General features: G+C 42.0%; 1 protein-coding gene across 3 annotated transcripts in view; it reads right to left on the reverse strand.

Moving 5' to 3' along the window:
• Positions 1-544: 544 nt before the first annotated feature.
• Positions 545-16234, reverse strand: part of RIMBP2 (RIMS binding protein 2) — a 158718-nt gene continuing 143028 nt past the window's right edge. For all 3 annotated transcript variants that reach the window (XM_075110328.1, XM_075110330.1, XM_075110329.1), the window contains 6 exons: positions 14038-14222; positions 11581-11749; positions 7884-7987; positions 5935-6006; positions 4632-4766; positions 545-2178 (listed from right to left, as the gene is read on the reverse strand). In XM_075110328.1, coding sequence (XP_074966429.1) covers positions 1990-2178; positions 4632-4766; positions 5935-6006; positions 7884-7987; positions 11581-11749; positions 14038-14222 — 854 coding nt within the window. In that variant the 3' untranslated portion in view covers positions 545-1989. The remainder of the gene's footprint in view (positions 2179-4631; positions 4767-5934; positions 6007-7883; positions 7988-11580; positions 11750-14037; positions 14223-16234) is intronic.

A 16234-nucleotide genomic window follows, 5' to 3' on the forward strand; every position in this document is an offset into this window, starting at 1 on the left:
AGGTGGCTGGAGCCCCGTGGGTGCACGAGGCGCCTTTATGTGACTGTTTCAGCAGCTGGAGCAGTTCTGAAAACCAAGGGAGCTCTGTAACCTGTACTCAGTTCGGGTTTTTTTGTTTACTAGGCTGAGAGAACTGCACCAACTTCTGTGTGATGTCTGTAATGGAGAGAGACAAAGCGGGGTTAGGCAAGGATTTTGGTCTTTCTGATGTTGTACAGCAGTAGCTTTCCCTATCCCGTACTTAGCGTTTTGTGTTTCTCTCCCTTACGCCTGCCACGGGCAGTCATTCTGATCTGCTCAGACCTGATTCGGGTTCCGTGCGGTGAACAGAAAAGGAGCTGGTGCAGCCGCTTCCTTCGAGGGCCGTGGGAAGGGGGGAATGGGCCGCCACGGCCCGCTCCCCCTCCACGCGGGCCCCGGGGTTGTCCCTGCACGCTCTGTGGTTACGGGGCGCGGATCTCGCCCTTCGTGCCCAGCCCCCAGAAGGGGAGGGCGGGCCAACTCCCCACGCCAGCAGCCGATACAGCAGATTCATGGAACGTACTGCACTCTACAAAATATCAAATGATTTATTTATATAAAATATAATACACAACAGTTGTACACATGCACACACCCACACGGTACTTTACCACAACTTTAGGCCAGTTATTTTCCTTAATTAAATGTTATAATCTAGCACACGGTATCTTACAGTAATTTACATTGTTATCTGAAGACACAATGGGGAAGCTTTGATCATTCATTTATAAACCTTCCATAAATTACAAAAAGAAAGGCAGTCTGAAAAGTATGTATAAACAGTAAAAACAATTTACAAATGGACAAGAGTTACAAAATAGTAACAGCCAATGACTGCCATCACGGTGTAAGGTGGTTCTCGAGATGCCAATATTGCAATTAACGTTTGATTATCACCTGTTGCAGCCTTTTTACTGGCTACGGCTTGGGTGTGGAACACAGTTTTTCACCTTTTACGTGCACTTTATCTTGAATCTGACATCAGCAATATGAAAATGCCTTTTAATGTAGGACTGTACCTCCACGGGGAAAAACGTTGGGGAGTTACAGGTGTTTTGTTGTGGAGTTTTTGGTTGTTTGGGGTTTTTTTTTTTTTTGTCCTTCCTCCCCCCCACCCCGGTAATTTTGACCAGTGAACCAGGAGCTCCAGAACTGGAGGTTGGATGGTTGAAACTGGGTGAGTCTCTGAATAACTTACACTGTATCCGATTTCAGTTTAGTGACAATGCTGACAAAAGAAATTGATACAAAGGGTTTGGTTTTGGGGAGACAAAAAAAAGAATAAAAAAAAAAGAAGCAAAAACCAGACAAAGCGTTTTGCACAGCGCTTCCAAACTCCCAGGAGTTACATCGGACATCAAATGGCGTCAGTGACATAGTACTTGATCTTAGATTACCATGTGTTAGGGAAGATGAAGACAGTTGAATACACAGTACATACAAAGTATACGCTGTATATTTATTAGACAGTACAAATTGTTGTGCATTAATAAGGCAAAACATCAAGGCTGATTAAACTAGGAGTTTCAAGACCATTTTTGTTTACGATAACGATTAGGGACGGTGGGGTGAGCTCTCCAAACCAGGAATTGGTGAACAGTTTTCTTCCCCCCACTCCTGGTTAAAGGAGACTAAAGGCTGAGATTTGTCCAATGTTGTTGCAGCCGTTGAGTTGACTTCAGCTAAAACCATGTTCTTCGGGTCTTAATCCCACCTTTTTTTTACTTTTTTTTAATTAAAAAAATATTTGCAACAACACATCCACTTCCTTTTTTCTTGCTGTTTTGCTTAAGCAGCTCACATGATTCTATTGATGTCAGAGTTAAAAACGCCAAGGTTTGGTAAAGTTGTACTGCATAGTCATGAAAGCCCTAGTTTTGACGTTTAAAAATAAAGAAAAAAAAAAAACCAAACCAAAAACAAACCACACAGACTGGAAGCTTTACAAGTTGTCCAGGAGAACATGACTCATTTCACTGCACCAAGCTTTTTCAGCAGTTTCTTGCCTTTGGAAAGCAGCCCCTTTTTCTTTTTCGAGGACATATCCCTGCCTCTCCCGGGACTACCAGAACCCATAGGTGACGGAGGTGACCCAGAATGGAGATGAACTGTGGGGGATGGTGCTCTCCGGGATGTACCTGTATTCTCAGGAGGAACCTATTAGGTACATTGTTATAATTTATTGAATGTTTGAAAGCTTAAAAGCTATTATCAGCAAGAAAGTTGGTAACATCGCTTGTCCCATTACCCACTTAAACAAAAGGGCTGGTTCCTGTCCTCTTTGTGGCTTAAAATACCTCATGGGCTTACGGAAAATACAGGATTTTGGGGAAAAAGTATAGACAGTAGCGAACATGCCAATAGAGCCCTGGTTTGGTTGTACTTTTTGAGAGAAAGAGTCGGATTCGCTTGGTTTGCCATGGCTCTGGCCACAAAAGCCACAAAACTGGTCTTGGTTTTCCATTTCGGTACTCTGATAGTACGAAAATGGAGAGGGATACTTTTAGCTATAGATTTAAGAAAAATAAACGTGTAAATCACTACAGATCAGCAATCTACAGAACCCAAACTGTTTTCAGAAGTAATTACTTCAAACACTACATGATCACTTTTGTTTTAATGTCCTTTAAATGCCTTTTCTTCAAAATCGGCTAGCAAACTTTATGTACATATTTGAGAAGATGGCACACTGGCTTAAAAAAAAAGAAAAAGAAACGGAAACGAGCAAACAAAAAAGCAAAAATGAACCTTAATTGCAATCAAAGAAAGCTTAAAGACCCTGACTGCTTGATGCGTGTGCTGCAGCTATGAGGTTGCTGAATGACGGTGAATACTTGTATGACAGTTAGATGACAGCATTCCTAAGTATTTTAAACAGCAAATTTTATTTTTTTTCTTTTTCTTTTTTTTTTTTTCAATCATCAAAAGCACTTGAATGAAAATGCTACAGCTACGTATACTCAGCCTACCCTAACTAGAGCGCCCGGCTGACAAAGTGTGATGCTGCCACTTAAGGTGATATTTTCATTGTAGAATCCACACCTTAGGGACCCCTGTTAGCTCGTGGCTCAAGTTAAAGCATTGGCGACTGCCTGCCTTGCTGTGCAACAGTGAGTTAAGCAAAGGGGCTTCAAGCCTACTTTGATTTTAAATCAAGGTCTAATTCTAATGGAAAAAACCCCAACTCGGTAAAGCACCCCAACGTACACCTGAAGATACCATATATTTAGTCTAATGCATTCATTCAGTGAGCTGCATGTTTCATACCGAGACTTTTATTGCATTGGTAACCCAAACAGCTGCCAGCACGTCAAATGTGCGCTTTCTAGGAAAAATCCGAGTAAATTTATGAAGGGATTTTTTCCGAATTGTTGAATAGCTGGTCTTAGGCAAACTGGGGTGTAATCGATCACGGCAGACACGTTTTAAGGCAGACAATTTGCGTAGCTATATTTGAGCGTCATGAGGTTCAAAACCAGCTCTACCCTCGTGAACCGCAGTGCGGATCAGCTGCTGTCTCGTTCGTACGTGCCGTAAGGGTTGGGGGTTGTGCTTGTCCCTTGACACAGGAGCTTGGAATTTTCACTTCCCGGGTTGGCTAGCAATGCAATATGCAGCTTTCGTTTGTAGGGTAGTTAGACATCAAACTCGCCTTTCTATGTAGACATAAACATTGAGCTCATGAAGAAATATGTTCCAAACGTTGACCTTCATAAAGCGAGGGCTAATTGACTTATTTCCAAGGATTCCTTTTTAAAGGCTTTGTCTCCTAAAAAAACCTAAATTGACTCGACTAGATCTAGTAGGAGCACACAGCCTCTTCTTCTGTGGCCAAGGATTTTGGAGACATATTTCTTTATTTTGTTTTTTCCCCCACAATTAAGTTTCAAGACTTGCATTAGATAGCCAGGTAGCTTTAACTGAAACCTCTATTGGTATCTTCAGTTGCTCACTTACGTGAAGGCTACATTGCCTTATTAAGGTGTGAAATGAACACTCTTCTTCTGTTCCCAAGCAGATGAGCAAAGAAATAAAAATATATATAAAATATATAATATATAAAAGTATTGCAGTGATGAAACAAAACAAAAAAAAAAATATGAGATACTCTAAACATGATTAGTCTTTCATAAAAGAGACGTCTCTGGGCAATTAACTAACGCCAGTTGGAACAGGAAGTCGTAAGGATTAAGAGGTGAAGACTGTCAATCAGCTGCATTGACAACTCGTATTTAAAGGAGCACATGTACCGGCCTTTCATCCACAAGAACTTTTGCTTTCATCTCGATATTGCGCCTAGCAGGAGCACGTTAGGAGCATTAGGGAGTCACTACTTTCACCGGGGAAAAGCTGTTTAACCTCAACACGTAACTGGAGGTACTGCAGGGACTGCGATGGAATGGTGAATTTAGTTCCTTCATTTACAAACGTAACAAGCTAGTGGAAGGTTAAGCGAGGTCGTTTTTCCTTTACGGTTCATTTTCTATATTTGAAAGTTATTTTGCAAATGGGCAAATGGGTTTAAAATGTTAAACGTAAAGTCTAAATTATATATGAGACAGAATGGAATGGAAAATAAAAATTTAAGTGTTTCTTAGCCGGTTGCTTACCCTTTTTGCTTTTGTACGCATCGGCATATCGTGACCATATCGCGAGGGTGCATCGGATAGATAGACTTCAACGTCGTCAGGCACTTCTTCAAGGAAGTTGGAAGGAACCAGCCCCTTTTGGCCATTAAGTTCACCCTGCAACGTGATGAGAATTTCAGTGACTGTGTGAGCTGAAGCAAACGCGGGTTCCCCACAAGGCACGGAAACACTTCTCACTGTTTCAGAGCCAGTGAGGAAGAGGAAATGTCCCTCTGAGGTCACTTGGGCCCTGCAGCGCTTACACGCTCTTGGCAATCACAAGCGTTAGCGTGAGTAATGGAGAGCAAATGAGCCCCTGTTCTTCGTGCGTGGGGAGAAGCGGGCCCTGAATCCCCGCCCAGTGCCTAGACCAGGGTCCTTGGGAGTGCAAGGCCAGGGCTGTGCGCGGCGCTCGGCTGCGCGACCTGAAGGCATGGTTGGGACCGTCAGATTATTGCTTTGGGTCTCAAGAGGGATCACTGCTAAAATGTATGTGAAAGAGCGCTGGGCCTCTTTTCTGTGGCCAAGCCACTGCGGAAATGGAAAGGGCAAGTTTGAGATGCAGGTTGGTGGCTACTCTCGACTTGAGAGACTGTTCAGGGCAGGTGATGCTGGAATGTTCTCTCCCATGACTAAGCTCTTCTTAAAGGAATTACAACATAGCGTGATGGGTTAACTAGTGCTTGAAAGACTACTGAGCTCTGCTATTGGTTTATTTTAATCAAATAATCCTTTAGCATAGGGACTGGCTGGATCTCGGTTTCTCACCCACATGAACTGCCTTACCCGTCAGAAGCCTTTCACGTGTTTGCATAGATACATGTATGGTCAAAATACACATTCTTTCCAGCAAACTAGATGGGGTGAATATCACTTCTTATAAAATGCCAGAGGCAGCTCTGAGCTGTGTGGACAACTCTCCCTAAAAAAGCGTGCTGGAGCGGCGAGCGGGAGCCACCTTCAGCGCCGCAGGAGCTGCTCGGGTCCTGCCGCAGCCCAGAGAGCCGCAGGAGCTGGGAGGGTGAGTGCACGTCCCAGCTCTGCAGCCGGGCTGGCCGTGAGCTCTGTGTCCCCCAGCCGCGGAACAGCAGCGGCGCTGCTCACCCCGTTGTGACAGAGCTTCCAGGCGCGCCCGCCGGGTTGGGATCACGGCTATTCCCACAGCGCGACGAGCTGGACCCGTGACCTGAATTCCACCCCCTGCTGTCATCTAATAATTCATGCTAGTGGCAACTGCTCTGACAGGTTGTCAGGGCTTGACGTGACCAACCAGAAGTCAACTTACATAGTAAAATCCATCTTCATCGATTTCACCAAAGACCGTGATAATGTCTCCTGTGCAGAACGTCAGCTCAGCCTGCGGAAAAAGGAACATGTGCCAGTGCGTGCTTTGTTAGGCAAAGGTTACCATGATCTTCCTTAATGGTAACGCCATTAGTATCTTCCCCTCCCCTTTATGTTACAACACAGTGAAACCGAATTGAATTTTGAGATCAAAACTTCTTTTTCTTTTAATTTTTTTTTTTTAAGCTTGCTAAATCTGGCACCTTTCCCCCCCAGCTGAGTGCAACCCGACCCTGGAGCCCCTCGGAACTCATGTGCACCAAGCCTTGAACAACCTGAACAAACCTTAACACTTTAAACCTCAAAAGTCCCTTAAAGTCAGTCCTTCCGCGAGGAGGGAACAAGACGGAGGGGAGGGGCCTGGCTCAGGCCCAGGCTCTGTGCTGCGCTGTGCGCCGGGACTGACAGGGACTGGGGTCTTTTAATTGCCCTTTGTTTAAACGTTACTTAATTAGTGGGTTTTAACTTATTTTCAATTTCCTTTGGCCATGGGAAAGAGAGAGAGCAAATAAAATGTTTGCAAGATATCAGTACCATTTATTTGATTTGTTGCCCAAACTACTTTGAAACACCATAATTTAGATGCAGATTTCGTTCAGTGAGAAATACAAGACACCGCTGGCTGGGTTTTAAAGCATCAAGGCCCACGTGTTTCAAAATTCACTTTCTTATTTAAAAAAAAAAAAAAATCCAAATTGTTCTACAATTCACCAATCAGAAACACCATTTTTGAGGATAACTGAGGAAGGTCCTGGGTACACAGTAGCTTTTTTAGAGCGCTGAGCGTACCCTGACATTCTTACCACAATGCGCGTACAAACGGAAGGCGCGGCACACCCTGACCGAGGGACTTGCCACGCAACGTCAGTGGCAACATAAAAAGTGATTCCGTTGTTGCTGATAACAAATATGGGAGACAAACCTGTAATGACGCCCTAGCTGATGGTCAGTGCTTTTGAATGAAGCTCTAGCTAATGCTCAGCTCTTGTTTAAGGTGTCCTTACAGTGTTATAAAAGAAAGGCTTACAGCCAAGACGTGAATTCATGAAAGCTCAGTCGCATCAGTTCAGAGATGGAAATACAACATATTGTCAGTGCTGTCCTACTGTGCTATACTGTTCTGGTTGGGGCTGCAAAGGAGGGTTGATTTTCGCAGGCATTGTAAGGTAGGTTACAGCGATTTGAAAGCTTGTCAGTGTGAGCTAGGACAGCTCCCAAAAATAATCGTGGTCTTTTGTGGAAACGTACAAAGGAAATTTGAAAACAATCAGTGGAAAATAATCATTCCCTACTATTGAGGAAACGGCTTCAAGCTGTGTCAGGGGAGGTTTAGAAAGGCTAATAGGAAAAATTTCTTCACTGAAAGGCACTGGCACAGGCTGCCCAGAGAGGTGGGGGAGTCGCCATCCCTGGGGGTGTTTAAAAGACGTGTAGACGTGGCACCTCAGGGCATAGGTTAGGAAGCATAGCAGCGCTGGGTTAACGGTTGGACTGGATGATCCTAGAGGTCTTTTCCAACCTTAATAATGATTCTATGATTAATAACTCCATGCTTTGCTCCTTACAGACGTTTGTTATATCCATATGTATGCACACATATTGCACGCCCTCATACCCATAACTGACTATATGGTGTATTGAGCCACATCATATAAATCCTACAAAGGATATTCCTTGGTTTTGTTTGAAGAAGAGCCGTAAATCTACTTGTACAGATGTCATAAGCGTGTCATAGACACCTGCCCAAAAACACTTGACCAACGTTCGTAATTCCGAATATTTTTTTTGCACATCCACTGTGAATGTACAACAGTGCTCATCAATGCCAAATATTTTTAACTAAATTATGGCTCCATAAATGGTAAACACAGTGAACAGTTATGTCTATACCTCTACATCAACGTTAGGAGAACTTTCTCTTGGGTCATAATCATAGAGCGCCACCATCCTTCTTGTAGACACAGAATGTTGCCGGCCACTCCGTCTGTTTCTTTCTGTTCCGATCACAAGGAGAGGAAAGGAAGGAAAGCTATCAAAGTTATTTTGAAAAGAACAACAAAGTGCAATTTTCTCCCCATGTCAGTGACACAACAGTGCAGTAACAATGTTGGGGTTTCTCTAGCACAGTGATAAAGTCACAGCTCACCAAACCTATTAGCACAGGTAAAGGTTTCAAAACAGCATGTATGTTTTGTATATATTCTTTATTATTGGCTTTCCCTCTTTATTCTAAGCTGCTGACTCCTCTGAACAGTAGTTAGCCGCAAAACTAATGGTCCAGAATTTTCAGCCATTCTTGGCTGGAAGCATCAGCGGTTTCCAGGCTATACAAAGCCAAACATTCAAGTTTCAGGTTTGTTTCATTTTATTCAAACTTCCACATTTACTGCCTAGTCCCTTCCCCCCTCCTGGTCACAAGGAATGTTGTGCCTGGGATTGTTCTTCAGCTTTCTGCTGGGAGACTGGAAGGAGAAAGGGACGCTCCCAGCTGCCCCAGGACAAGGGAGGCTGCCCATTTTGTCAGCGCTTTGCAATATCTTCAAGAGTGATGACAAAACCACCTTCTCAAGGACAGTTTAATTTTACAAGTTTCCTTTGTGGGGAACAAAAGGAAAGGAGTAAAATTCATAGTTTCCAGGAACCACATTAAATGTTTATTGGTTGATATTAAACATTTACAGAGAAGTCCAAAATGGGCTTCATTTTAAATTTGGCTGGTATGAGCATGATTCTTGCGGGTGATTGCTGTAGCAAGAGAAACATGCTTGTTAGTGCTGCTTACAGAGAGGCACTGAGGGCAGGCCTGATGCGCATTGTGCGGTGTGACAAGGGCACCCTGGGGTTAGGAGGCCCCTGCGGCTGTTCCGGCAGGAGGGTGGACGTTAAAGGTTGGGCTAATGTCGGAGCAAACACGGAGTGTAGCATGCACTTGCAGCTGCCGCGTCACCCACCAGCTGACACGGGAGCATTCAGTCAGAGGCGACCACTTACTTTTGCAGTGGGTGGTTTGGAGCTATTTCCCAGGGATTTACACAGAACACAAGGAGAGATCCAAAATGAAGGCACGGACTGTAACAGATGCGGGACCCGATCCCCCTGGCTCCCCAAAGCCTGGATCAACCCATACCTAAAGGATTGTCTCAGAGTCGCGCTTTCCATGCAAAGCACTTCTCTGGGGCAAGGCGTTGCCCGCTGCTCAGGGTCAAAGGCCCTGACAGAACTGACCGAGGAAAGAATCCAAGAGGGACCCTATCCCTAATTGCTCGGTGACAGTATTTTCCAACTTCTGGTTTCCAAAAGTTCAAAGGCATAAAAAAAAATAAATCTAGACAGCTCAAATCATTTCAGCTAATTTACAGCTTGAATCAAATGATCGGTTCTTAGCACAGACCTCTTTTAGACTTTCTGGATCTGCGGTGTACAGAGCGTGTGCTCTCTTTGAAACGGTCACAGTTGACTTCAGGAAAGGAATGCATACAAATAAAAGAAGAAAAGATATGAAGCTGTTCAAAGTTCTGTTTTTAAGGATTTAATGTGGGCAAAGGATTAAGAAAAATATAGTCATATGAACACAGCATGTAAAGTGTCTGATATGACATTAAAAATATGAGTAACAATATGAGACAGCCTGGCAATTCGAGCCTGTTTCTGCTACAAATCCACGTGGGCAGCCTCCGTGACGGCAAGGGTCTGAGCACGTGGATCTCTGCTATTCAGAAGTTATATTTAATTTAAAATTAAGCCAAACTAACCATTCCTTCCAAATCCATTAGGAAGAGCATTTGTTGTTTTTTACATTGTAAATGGCTGACGATTTATATCCATATTAAAGAGGAAATACATGATGCTTTTAAAGTGTTAAAATATTTAAAGGTGAACTGCTGGGGGTAGGTTGCTAACAGCTCGCTCAGAAACATCCCAGAATAAAAAAAATTGCTTAAAAATGCAAGGCAGGCAACGTTTCTGTCACAAATTGCCTCTCCCTCTTTCCCAGATAAAGACTTGCCGATTCCTCAGCTATTTCAGGAGGCACTGCCAGTATAGCACAACAAAAAAATCCAATTTTATTTGCAAAATATGACCCTCAGACAGCCAAAATATTCAAATTATGGGGAGCTACGTAGACTAGTGCTTCCATTTTGACAAGTGTGCTCTATCAACAGCTTGCTGGCTTTGCTAAGAATGGAGAGCACTGAGCAGGACTGAAAGCAGTAAGTTTCAGTCATAGCTGTTTAGGATGATCTTTTCTGTACCCATGTGTGACTGCCTTGCTAGAAGCAGAAATATATTTAGACACTTCTTAATCCCCTTAGGCCCCCAGCTGCGTTTACAGATGCACCTGAAGCAGGTTAGTTAGCCCTTTCTGATAGACTTGGAACGATGCGGACCCATCCTAAATGACTACTTGCGCAGAACGAGGCTGTCTGTAGGCAGCCAACATACTCAGGCACAGCTGCAGGCCTCGCTCGCTGCCTATCCTGGGTTTTTGCCCCATAAACGCACGTGTAGGCGTGTGTGCTGTCCCTAGAGGAGCCGAAGGGCAGGGCGTTTACACGTGCACGGGGGTGGGAGTATTTGTTGTATGTACATGGCGTAAGTAAATTAATACACAGACCTGAATTAAGAACTCACTTAAGCATGTAAGAACTTAAATCATCCTTCCCTCTCGTGGACAATGGAGAATTAAAAAATATCTCAATAACTTAAAAAAAAAAACCAACAACAAACCAAAAATTAATTTTTCTCACATTCACTAATACAATTTTGGAAACAGTAAGGTTTTATTTGATCTAAGAAAACTATTGTGGAAGATTTCTTTGGGTTTCTTTTTTTTTTTAGCAACCACTTTTACAGTTCACTTTTAAACAGGACTGAACCAATTCCAGCCCTTTATAGTCTCTGAATCATGTAGAAAAGGTTAAAACATATTGAGCTAGTTGCATGAAATTTATTTTTAGAAAGCAATCTAAGTTACTTGCACTGTGTATGCGTGTACAGCACTGAACCAACGATGTAACACAAGTGGTTCATAACACAGAATTGTTTGGCCAAACTCTGCTTTTTTAAAGGGTTTCTTACTGCAGTCTCCATAAAATCTCATCATATGTACAGCTATCCCAAATGAGATTATACATAACCCTTTGCCACCATCCCTTTAAGTTATTGGTAAAGTAGGAAAATGTAGAAGAGTAAAAATAACAACAAATAAGTGATTCTTTTTATGCTTTGCAGCAGCGAGCGTATCACAAAGCACCTCAGCACAGCACACTCCAAAGCACAGGGATCATGTTCTGTGTCTCAAAATCTTTCAGGTGACAAAACCCGTGTTTTTTTTTTTTAATAAGAAAAGAAAGTAGTGAGCAGAGTGGTGAAGATACAAGTCCTCATTTGCACCAAAGACGTAACCAAGATTAAGTATTAGTTGAATAAAGTCAGCCAGATACTGACACAGAATGTATCCCATGGTGTTGTAAATTGCTGTAAAATTTAGATGCATCTGCATATAGTAAAAACAAAAGGCAAAGCAGACCCAGCCAATGTAATAGCACCCAAAAGTTAGAAGTGAAGCATATATATTTTTCCTTACCAATTTTCTCAACTGGTGTGTTCAGAGGAAGAAAGCCTTGTTTTAGAAGCTGATCCATCATCTCTTCATCATCTGCTTGGATCTCAGAGACCATATTACATGGGATAAGGCCAATTCTTGTACAGGTTTCTCCACGATAGAAGCCATCAGCATCTTTGTCCCCATAAACCTGTTAGTCAAAGAGTGATAATGTTGGTCAATAAAGGTTTTAGCATTTAGGAATTTTAATACAGGCCAAATGGTTACTAAAGCACAGGCAGATGACTACAGCTTGGACGTGGAATTCTATTAGTTTTTGACTGACTTATGTTACAAAACTGGAATTGTTATGTGAATTTGACTGATGATCTCAGACACATAAGCCGAGTTTGGACTTTTTTTTTTAGCAGTGAAATGCACAAAACATGAAAGACACCATTAAAGTCATCAGTTTCTTCCCAGGCTGAGCCAAAAGTACACTTCATGGTTTGCACTTGTGTTTGTGGAGTTGTTCACAGGGCACTATTCTCGGTGCCATAAGAGCTATGTTCAAAATGAAGCATTTGCAAAACTGTGCCAAGTGTTGTTCCTTTGACTAGAACAACTTGTATATGATCAAACCCACCTACCTAATACTTCATATACTTGATATATGTACTTACTTAAGCTCTTCTATTGCCTTTCCAGAAAAAAATGAATTAAGGTATAAAAATAGTATGACTTTTCATCAATGAGAACAGGGAACTCCAAAATTTCTCCTACTTCTAAAAATGCAGCCAAGTCATAATGGCTACTAATGATACAAAGGCCTGAGGACTGTACTAAACAAAAATGACGTTCTTAAGGCCAAACTGCTGACTGAATTAGGTGGTTCTTTGTTTAGGCTCAATTGCTTTTTCTTTTCTTCAAAAACAAACAAAACCCCCCACCTAATCCCTTCAGTTCAAATCAGAGTTCATTAAAAGTGACCATTGAATAGCCTCAACTTTCTAGAGCAGGAATGCTTTTCAGTTTTTATCTCTGTATATCCACAACTTACCCAGCACCACTCCTACTCCACACAGTGCAGCATGTGTGACCGTAACGCACACGCACAGCTCATGGTGACACTGACCCTCCACCGTCCCACTGCGCAGGTAATGTATGAAAAGTAGTTTGAAAATGCAAACTAATCCATCTTCCCAACAATTTGATGACAGATTCAAAGCAGCAGATCACACAGTAGTCACCACGGTTCCAAATATAAAAATAAACATCACTGAGAATAAATATCTGATGCGGGACCTTTCTAGACTTTTCAGTGCCAAACAGGTACATATTTGTGAAGAAATAATTAAAACACCTGAGCTGAGCTTTCGTGCAAGAAAAAATAAGCTCTTAAACAAGTTCCATATTTTGGGCATAAATGCTCTGTCATGTAAAGGGGTAAGCAAAATAGCTAACAAAGTATTTAACACTAAAACAATAGTGATTTAGGATACAGACATTTGTGTTAGGATCCAGTCCAACAGAGTGGAAGGCAGGCAGTATTTTAATAGCTTAATTTACAATTTTATCTTTGAAACGAGTAGTGTAACAAATGAGTCTATAGTTTTTCAGGTTCTGTTTGAGATCACACTTAAATCTCAGTTACCCTTGGACTACCAGCGGCTCTTCCTTCTGCCTCTCTCCCTTCTGCCCATTTTGCACCAGCTCGATAAGACACAAGGCTGCAGGAGGAGATGCTTACATCTGCTGATTCAACAGAAAAATCTGCTAGTTTTTTAAAATCAGATCAGCAAACTGAACAACTTAGCCTTGCAGCTGCACAATCACAAGATGGGGTGAGATGGGGTAGGGGGCTGGCTAAAACCCTGACAGAGCCTAACGCTGTCCCTGTCGCATGAAACCCACCTGATTTGTCGCCTGCGCCCTGTTTAAAGGCAGCTTGTGTGTTTTACAGCGGCAGTCAGGAAAGGGAGTGTTTTTTCCCAGTTTCATAAGAGGATGACTGTGGAAGAGAAACATCTAATTTCTGGACTTTAATTAATCTTAAGCATATAGATACCAGCTAGGAGTGTTTAGCATTTAAAAAAAAAATACAGCAGCTCTGGTATGTATGACGGTACAACACTAAGCGCGTTTGTGGTACCTCCGTAGGAAAGACATCCTCTCTGAAGCAGTTTTTCCTGCAGGGTTCGTGGCAATGGACACAGGGGCCTTCAGCCTCACAATTTTGGTGTTAGCACCTAAATCTCTAACTGAGTCTGGCCCTAACTATCTATCTAAAGAACTTTGAGATTTTTGCCCATTTCCTAAGTATTTTTAAGGCATTAGCACTAGATATTAGATTCCAGGTGCAGTGGGATTTCCAGCCTGAACCTCTGGAGGAAAAAACCCCTTGGACTCTAGTCACACAAGTTGCTTTCTCCACAGGGACCAAAGGAGACCCTGTTTGTAAAAACTGTGCCCTTCATTTCCATTGTTTTTAGATCCCACCTTAATGATCTGTCCTTCTTTAAATGGCAGCTCTTCTTCTGCAGCGTCAGGATTTGGGGACATTGTCAGCGGATCGTAGTCAAAGAGTGCAACAAATATTCGAGTAGAAACATCCTCTGTGCCAGGATCTGTTTCTGATTCTTCATAAATGTCTGGAGAAAGATGGTCATGACCACCATAGCCATCTATGAAAGTAAATTCAGAAAAGACCAATTCAGTGAGACAAGTTGGCCTCATCTTTCAACTATTCCAGTCAATCTTTGAAAAATGTTTGTCATTTCAGTGAAAAAAAAAACCAAAACTTAATGCAAGTCCTATTAAGCTTGGTGTGTTTTTTTATTTTTTAATTAACAAGTTGTTATTTTTTAAAAAAGCATATACAGTCTGCATGCACCGAATGTGGTGTTGATCCCCTACACCACACTGACACTGACACGTGAATACAGCTCAGGTAAGAGAGCAATTCTTGTTAGGTTTACTAGAGTTTGCCATAAATTAATAAAGCATGTTAAGAGTGACATAATGAGGATAGGCTTTATCGTTACTGCAAAAATAACCATGCTTTGGATCCACCTGTTTTCCAGCACAGCTGCTTCTGCTCTTCATGGACACAAGAAAGCACATCCCAGCTGTGTTGCCATACCATGTTTTAGGTACCAGGGTTAAAACATGGTTATAAACTCTTCTCTCCAGACAGGCAAGAAGAAATATATTTCAGTAGTGTTAGTTATGCCAGGGTTGGAACTACACTGCCTGTGATTTTGTTTAAAAACAGTTAATAGTTACCATAGCCATCAGTGCCCCAAACCACCCCAAACACTAACAAGATGTGTTAATATCCAGGAGGAATGGTTAGCTATGGCTGCATTTAACCAGTAGCTCACTAGGAAAGATCGCCCACCACTATCACAACACTCGACACTGCACTGAGTTCTGTCCACTGCAGGGTACCAAATCAGTTAGGGCATAAAAAATGAGAATGGACGTTTTGTCTCAAATATCTTTCAGACTTTTCAAATGACCTGGAGAATGTGTTTAGTTCATGATTCAACAACAGACTTAAGGATGGACTTCAGTAAAACTCAATTAGAAAATGAGGCCAAAATGGCTAACAATGACCATTCTAACTGACGGGTTTCAAAGGCTTTAAATTTTGTTTTGAAAGAGCATGTGGCAGCACTTTCCCAAAAAGAAGGCTGTTTCAAGACATATGAAGTCCCCCAAAAATCAGGCCCTCAAAATCCCAAGCTACTTCTGAAAAACGTGGTTTATTCTGCAAGTCCCGCTAACTTCAGTGGAAGTCACATACTTTTGTTCTTTGCTGAATCAACACTTATCACCCAGTTTACAAGATCCTTCACAATGAATAAATCGAGAAAGTGATGTTATGAATTACGATGAAAATGTAGTTCAACTGTGTCAACATTTTTTCAAACAATTTTCATATTAATACAATTTTTATCCTAATTACCTCTTAAAAATTAAAGACTCCCATTTTTGGTAATAGTTTGAGCATTCAGTATGGAACATTTTAGATAAAATTCCTCTTTTTGCCTCTACGTCAGATGCGTTTTAGTCAACATTTGATATTTTTAAACTACCAGAAAAAAAATTTTCAGAGTCACAGCTTTAAGGGAACAGCTACTAACTCTTGGGTCCAGAGCGCAAGAAAGAGTGTGACTAGGGAAAAATGCAGAACAGCAAAAGGGCAGGGAAAAATTCCAGCCAAGAAGCTTTAGGCAGGCACAAAGCACAGAAAGGAAGTGTGCGAGAAGGGCACATGTGGGACAAAAAGCAATGGGACACAAAGGATGGGATCTTTCTCTGTTCTGTTCTCCTCCCATAGTCGGTCGCAGTCGTTCTGCGGTTCATACTCAGGTCCACCAGGCAATGTAAAACAGGTGGGTTAAGGGGTGTTTTGTTTTTTAAATGAAAAATTACAGATTTTTACATCCAACCTCAGCTGTGGTTAACCCCCCTTAGGTACAAACATAAATTATAGCCAAATGGGTCTCTGTTAAAAGCACTGGCCTGTAACAATCTGACTCAGAATAGTCATGGTTGCTTCAGTGAACCAGAAAGCAAATAATCTCTTGATTAGCTCATTAGCCACTTATCTTATTCTTTCAAGAGGTCTATACACTTAGTGTACGTATACACACATATAATTGTGTATGTAAAATCTTTGCCTTTGGAT

Source organism: Phalacrocorax aristotelis, chromosome 15 (assembly GCF_949628215.1).
Source record: "Phalacrocorax aristotelis chromosome 15, bGulAri2.1, whole genome shotgun sequence".
Classification (NCBI taxonomy): domain Eukaryota; kingdom Metazoa; phylum Chordata; class Aves; order Suliformes; family Phalacrocoracidae; genus Phalacrocorax; species Phalacrocorax aristotelis.